Source organism: Aulonocara stuartgranti, assembly GCF_965226115.1.
Source record: "Aulonocara stuartgranti genome assembly, chromosome: 1".
NCBI lineage: Eukaryota > Metazoa > Chordata > Actinopteri > Cichliformes > Cichlidae > Aulonocara > Aulonocara stuartgranti.
Window position 1 is genome coordinate 2,375,278 of NC_138939.1, and position 7,536 is coordinate 2,382,813.

The following is a 7,536-nucleotide window of genomic DNA, read 5'->3' on the forward strand; positions in this document are numbered from 1 at the left end:
ACATTTTCTTCCCAACCTCAGAGGTATTTATTCATCGTTAAAGCTTAAAGACACAAGTACTTCCACTCTGATCACAGATACTCACGCTGTGGTATCTGACAGCTGTGGAGGTCAGGGGCTCACCTGCCCACAGCAGCGCAGCATGTTTGATTTGGCACATTTACACCAGTTTAAAGCTAATGTTCATGTGGAGTCACCACATCTGATACTGGACAGACTCTGAAGCACCACATGACAACAGTCAGCTGATCCAACAATTTGCATTTTAATCTGATGCGCACAAACAGGCGGAGTCTGCTGAGCTGCTGTAAATCTGTAACATGCAGGTTTTTTTTCTTCATTAAAAGTACTTCGATGTTCAAACTGAGCAACAGACGCTCAGCGGACAGCCTCACTTATCCAGACAGACATTGACAGCAGTTTAAAGCGGTTTGTTCGTGAAGTCCGTCCTCTGCCGAGTGTTTCTCTGCCACCAACGCTGCGAGACCACCGGCACTGGCAGGAAGCCCGGAATTACGAGCTTCGCTTTCCAAGCTTTTTGTATTTCGGATACAGAAAAACTCAGTGTTAACGTCACTCGATCAATAAAGGATAAATACTAAAATTTAAACAAATATTCATCTCGATTTTGGCTCCAAGGTGCTGAAAACCCGACGTTCCATCAGAGATGCTGAAACGCTGTCGACATCTTTTATTTAAACTGGGAGAAGGAAAAATGGTCCAAGTCCTTTTGTTTTTTTTAAAACCTTTATTTTTTTGGAACAGTGTCCTGTTCACTCAGATGGGCACTCAACTTTGCCGCTGTTGATGTCATCGATGACATCATGGGGATGGCGGCCATCGATGGTGCATCCCACAGACTGAGCGGTTCCCAGGATCTCCTTGATGGTTCCTGATGAGGAATAAAAATGATCATGAGCCAGAATAGAAACACATGAAAGACTAACAGATATTTAACATCAGGCAGCAGGTTTAGAAACAACACTTGAGGCTCATTTCCCAGAGACGGGTTTTTAACATTGAGCCTGGACGGCGCCAAGAGTCGGCCATCTTTGATTTACTTTAGTTTGTGTTCCAGACTTTTCGGCACAGAGCGGTCCATCGGTTTTTGGGCCGCCCTGTTTCCTAAAGCCGGGTCAATCTGAGCCTCCACTGGATTATACTCAGTCACTGGGACAGACGGGCATAGTGGCGGGAGGCTGAGCAGACGGTCAGGGAGAGGAGCCAATCAACAGCCCTGAAAAACCCAGGTTTCCCTGTGAGGTCTTACCGGAGAGCTCCCGGGCGATGGAGCGAGGCCTCATGACGCGAGCGATGCCCACGATCTCATCGAAGGTCACGCTGCCGCTGTGCTTAACTGGAAGATTAAAAGAGTTTATGGTGAGCAAAAAGCACCTGAGCAAGCCGAGCGCGTTCGGTCCGTGCGTTCAGAGACACTCACTGTTCTTGACCTTCTTCCTGTCACGAGGAGGCTCCTTCAGGGCTTTGATGATCAGAGCCGACGCAGAGGGAACCACCTCGATCTGTTCAACACAAACGGCATCCACTGAAACTTTAAACCCACAGACACACACCAATCACCACAGACACACACCAATCACCACAGACACACACCAATCACCACAGACACACACACACACACACGAGGCCTGTGTGTCTGCAGGTGGCGCTGGTTAACTCACCGCTGCCTGCCTGTTCTGGATGGTCAGCTTCACAGTGATCCTCAGGCCCTTCCAGTCACCGGTGGCCTTGGCGATGTCGTCACCCACTTTCTTGGGAGACTGGAGTGAGGAGAGAGAGAGGCGCTCTGTAAGTCACTCAGGTACGACAGAGGGGACTTCCTGTCTTAAAACAGTCTGTTGTGGGAGGCGACTGCAAATATTGACAGTTGTGCACACATCTTTAAAGCCGTGATTTCCCTGTCACTGACAGATGTATTTGACCAGCAAAACAAACACTTAAGTGCTGTCACAGTCACGCTGAAACCAATAAAAACCAAACTGAAACGATCAAACATGCTGAGAACAGGAACAGAGTCTCAGTTTGTTCCAGACTTTTCGGCACAGAGCGGTCCATCGGTTTTGGGCCGCCCTGTTTCCTAAAGCTGGGTCAATCTGAGCCTCCACTGGATTATACTCAGTCACTGGGACAGACGGGCATAGTGGCGGGAGGCTGCTTTGATCCAAATCACACATTTTCTGATACTCACCAGACCCAGAGGTCCGATTTTGGGGGCCAGGGCTGAGGTGGCGCCGACTTCTCCTCCTGTGCACCTCATGTACACTGAAAGAAATGACAGACTGCATTAAAGCCTTTGCACACAGACAGAAAACTGTCATTTCTGAAGCTTCAGAATAAAACCGCTAACTAAAGCTACATGTTAAGACACCACCCGCGCTGATCAAATGAAGCCGATCTCAGTTTGTGGAATTCTGCCTGTCCGGAAATGTTAGTTTAATCATTTTGGAGCCACTCTGTGATCCTTTTGAATCCATGACAGAAAATGGTCTTGGATCTCGGAAGAAGTTGGACTTTCAGCATTGCCAGTCTTTAAAACAACAGTAAATGAGCAGAAGCCCTAAAAGTGCTCATTTTAAAACAACGAGGCACAGACAGAGCTCTGAAACCAGGATTTGGCTCAGAAGCTGATATGAATATCAGCTTCTGAGCCAAATGAACGCCAGTGAACTGAAAGAAAAAAGGTCACCACTGTAAATACCGACTTTACGTGGTTTTTTTGGCCAATAAATGCCAAACACTTATGAAGTGACTGATTGTTCTTCTCTGCATCACAGAAATCTCAAACATGACATGGTAGTGACCAAACTGGTGAATTCCTGCAGTTCTGTGCTGACTAAACTCACAGCAGCTGCGCTCGTACTTCAAACATCTCATTTCAGGTGGGCTGAAACCTTTACAGTAGCAACTGATGTGCATTTATTAGTCAGATATCTGCACGACACTAAAGCTTCCTGGTTGTAGGTAACGCAGTAGTGATGGATCACATTTGGCCGTCATAAAGGGTAAGACAGGAACCCACTGGCCAAAATGCACTCCTGCATTCACAGCCCAACTGTAAGCGATGACCTCAACCCAAGTCCTGAGCCAGATGGCTGCATCTGAAGCTGTGAAACAGCTGTTCTCCTAGAGGTTAAGTGATCAGACAACACCTGATGCTTCCCCAAAATTCTCATCTAATGAGGATTAACAGGAGCTGAACCATCTGTACCAACAGCTGACCCTCACACTCCCTCCATTTTCCTTCGCCCACATGTCGCTGGCAAACATAACCAACACTCAACATAAAAAGCCTAGATATAACAATATTTTGAATTACACAACATGTCAACAAATTACACTACTTTCCAAACCTTCACCTGCTTTAGCCAACTTAGTTTTTGCAGATCAGGAATTTGAAAGGAATAAACAGCAGCTGGACCTGTAAGAGTCCCATCATAAGTAACCTCCAACCATAAGTGTCAATTCAGCAGTTCTATCTTTGACATGTTTTAGGATGCTTTTTACCCCACTGAAGCCCTTGGGGTGGGGGCACATTAGGAAAAAAATTAGCTCCATATTGTGCCACGTTGATCAAACTACACTTTCCACTGGAGAAATGTAGTTTTAAGGCTTAAAAGATTACAAGTTTACATGCTAACTCTATTGAGTTTGCACTAATACTGTAATAGCAGTACATGCTCTCACGTACAAAAGGATTTAACCGCAGCATTGCGTCAAGTGTTTGACGCAATCCCAAAATTAGCATCATAACAATTGTTATAACTACGTCATTATTCATCGCTAAAAGCTGTCCAAACATGGTCTCCATATTGCATTAACACCCTTTAGAAGACTAACGGTTTCCTCATAAATGTACTTCAGCGATTTGTAAGGTAATTAACTGTGGCTAACGTTAGCATTAGTTGCTACGTTAGCATTAGCTGCACGTGGGTCAGCACGTTACCCACTACACTACCCTCTACACCTGCCTCCGACCTGACATATTTTACTCAATTGGCATCATTAATTCTACAAACATCAACAAAAGCCTAAACTGAGTTTCTTCGTCGCGTTTCGTGTCCCATCTTTACCATTTTGTGAGCGCCGTGTGCAGGCCGCCAGGCAGGCGGAGGCAGACGGCAGAGAGCGACTCCATCCCGGCTGTGAAAAAGCGTCTGCTTTTATTACATTCAAAACATACCAATTTTAATCTCGTTGGGGTCGAATTTGGGCGGCATTTTGCTGCTGTGGAGGTTGAGCTCAGTTCAGCTTGGTTGGTGAGGGTGTCGGATGAACCCGGCTTCGGGACGACCGATAACTGTTGCACCTTCACCTCTAAAGGGGAGAAAGAGAAAGGAAGACCGGCGGCTGCGGAGGAGTTTATACTTCAGCCAAGTCCCGCGAGAACATGTGTCGCAGTTCGCGTTGAGACGTATGACGAAACGCCATGTGGGCGTGGTTTAAGACTTACTTTAGCCAATAACTAAATCGCTAAAATCATTTCTAAAACTTTAGTGGATTTATTTGAACAATAAATAAATAAATAAAAAGACATCTGAAAAGACGAGCGTACTCCATGAAATTTGAATTAATATAGCTTCAAATAATAAATGCATAAATTACATCAGTGATATATATTATATTTAACTGTATTTTACTAGAAAAAAAATTACATTGGACGTAAATACATTTACACCGGAAGCTCTTTCTGATGTGATCTGCTCCCAGTCTCAGCCTGAGGATCTTTCATAAAGAGAATTTTTGTAAACAGCACAGAGACACAGAAATACACACCGTCTGTTGTATGAAGAAAAATGAAACGCTACTCATGGCAAATTTAAATGCTAATTTACATCATGGAGTTTTTCACAATCAAATAAGGCACACAGTGGCGTGCCAGAAGCACAATACACAGCCAGTTTATCATGCAAATATACACTGTATGTTCATGTTCTTACAATAAAAACGAAGTAAAATGTTGGTATTCAGTTTAATCAGTACTTCATCTAAAACAATAAAGACAAATACAGTAAATGATGACAGAAATCAGATGGGATTTCCTTTAAAAACAAGCAGAGAAATGTTTAAATAACAACAACAACCCAGGTTATTATCCTGTGCAGACCAAACGCACCTTATTTTTACGAATCACACGTTACTCCTCACATCTGGAGTGCGTGACAGGATATAACTTACAATGCTGTGATTGCAGCCATTCCCCACGGTACTCATGGCCATTGATGAATGTCTTTGATCAATGGCCATGAAAATTTGCATATTAACGATCAAGGAACTGATCTCACAGCCCAGTGTTCATTCAGTGGGCTGGTTTCAGTTATTGTGCAAATGTCCTGTTTTTAAAGTTGGAAACCTGCAGTCAGCTGAGACTGAAGACTCACCTGGATGATGACGAAACGTTTCTCCCACTGAAAACGTCCAGATGAACAGAATCAACTTTCTGGGACTTTTCTTTACTTGTCTGGATGACTGAGCATGCATCAAGACAGAAATGGACGTACTTTTCAGAAGCCTGACATTTCTGTTTGAAATATCCTTTATTCATTCACTTTCTGAAATAAGTGACCAAAATATTTAACTCTTTCACAGTAGTCTAATTTTTAAGATGTATCTGTAATATATAACCTGCAGATATCTGCTGTGTGGGAGTAAATACTGACAGCTCCTGATTAAATGGGTGGAGGACGTCTCTGAGAAAACCAAATCCACAGACGACAGGAGTTGGTGCTAAACATGCTTTTAAAAAAACAAACTTTAAGTACTTTTTTCTTAAATCCAGTTTCACAGACAGTTACATCTATGTCAGTTTTGAGAGCAGGGCTCCATGATGTAAATTAGCTTATTTGATGATTGGGCCAGTGATGCATGTGCAGCATGGTTGACTATACAGTAATAATACAAAGCTCTGAGGAACAGAAAGAGAAACCATGAGTGCCTTTGATGGAAGCACTACAATGCAGAGTGTCGTGTTTGGCGCTGAGAGTTTAGTCGGTCGTGGGAAGTTATTTTCTGACCTGCTCGTGACCTCGGAAGAGGCCAAAGTGCCGCTCGTGGGCGCTGAGTGGACGAGCATCCTTTGCAGCGGGCTGAAGGGCCTGTGTGCGGCTGCAGCATGAAAGCGTTGTGTCGGTGCTGCAGGTCTCTGCTTCGTCTTCCAGGTTGCTGCCGGCTGTTTCATCACAACACGAGTTGCATGAAAACAGCGTTTTTCCTGTTTGATTCCTGCAGGACTTTTTGACTCAGAGCTGCTCTACAGGAATAGCAACAGAACACAAGAGGGAGTAAGTGGGTGAGAAGCAGAGATCATCACTGCTGGGCTGCTTAATATGCATCATGAAAATCTGTGAGAAGAGTCAGAAATTCACAAGTTGCAAGATAAAAAGAGTGTTTTCAGAAATCCTCGACAGTTATAGCAAATGTCACATTTAAATAATCATTCTGATGTTTTTCAGCTCCACCAGTGCTGCAGAAAGCTGCTGCTCTGAAGCTCAACAACGTTTTTATCCTGCTAAATATTATTTCTATGTCAACTACATGTTTGATAATGAGGATAAATAGGGAGGAAGAGGGTGTCTGAAGATGCATGGCTGCTGAGGCTTTTCTAAAAGCTGAGAATAATTGATCAAAATAAGAATAAAACTTAATATTAGCTGCGTACTTCTTATAAATTATGAATCGTAACTCGGGTCATTTTACAGTAATGTAACACTACACCAGCGTGAAGCTTGAGGGAGTCCAGTTTCAGCTCTGTTTCTATGCTCCTGTTTCTCTGTGTGTTCCTCTCATGTTGTGTGAACATCAGTTTAAACAGACGCAGCTCTCCTTTACATGCACAAAAAGTCGTCACAGACAGAAACAGCAAATGTCAGGCGCAGACTGGGTTTATGGTCCGCAGGAAATGTATGTTAATGTAATGCTGTGTCCTTTGAAGTGATGGAAACACGCCTGTTTGTGTGAGAACACACACATTTACAGCATGAAGGCAACGCGCCAGCTGTTATTTCTGCACAAACAAACTGTGAGCCTTCATGATTGCAACAAATGCTGGCCTTTTGTATAATCACGAGGATGCTCAGTGATATAATATCCTTCCTCCCAGGTGATGGAAGTACACTGAAGTGCACTTCACTCATGCGCATTAAGCAGTTTAGCAAACTTAGCTGAGGCTTCTGGCCTGGACGATATTTCTGGTCATGTTATGAATGTCTGCGTTCAGCAGCTTGCAGGTGACAGTTTTTAATATTTCCACCTCCCTTTGGATTATGCTGTTCTACTTTAAATCTGTCATCAGCGTACCTCTTCCACAGAACGTGACCAGCTTCAGTGACCGGGGACCCAGAGCTCTTATCCCCACAGTGAGCAAGTTTTTTAGGGGCTGGTTGAATCCATCATCTGCATGATCCCTCCTGCAGAACAGAGGCAATGGATGGGAGGGTCACCTATACGAGGACTGAGGATGCTCTTTGTGGACGAGCTCTCTATGTTGGTCAGTAAGTTTCTCAGTGTAAACCAGTGGCA

General features: G+C 44.0%; 1 protein-coding gene across 1 annotated transcript; it reads right to left on the reverse strand.

Moving 5' to 3' along the window:
* Positions 1-244: 244 nt before the first annotated feature.
* On the reverse strand, positions 245-4,368 carry rpl12 (ribosomal protein L12). Its single transcript, XM_082534951.1, has 6 exons — positions 4,202-4,368; positions 2,210-2,283; positions 1,683-1,781; positions 1,442-1,523; positions 1,271-1,357; positions 245-892 (listed from the first exon to the last, which is right to left on the reverse strand). Exons 1-6 carry the CDS (start codon positions 4,236-4,238, stop codon positions 774-776), a joined length of 498 nt encoding a protein of 165 aa, XP_082391077.1. The 5' UTR covers positions 4,239-4,368; the 3' UTR covers positions 245-773.
* Positions 4,369-7,536: the final 3,168 nt, after the last annotated feature.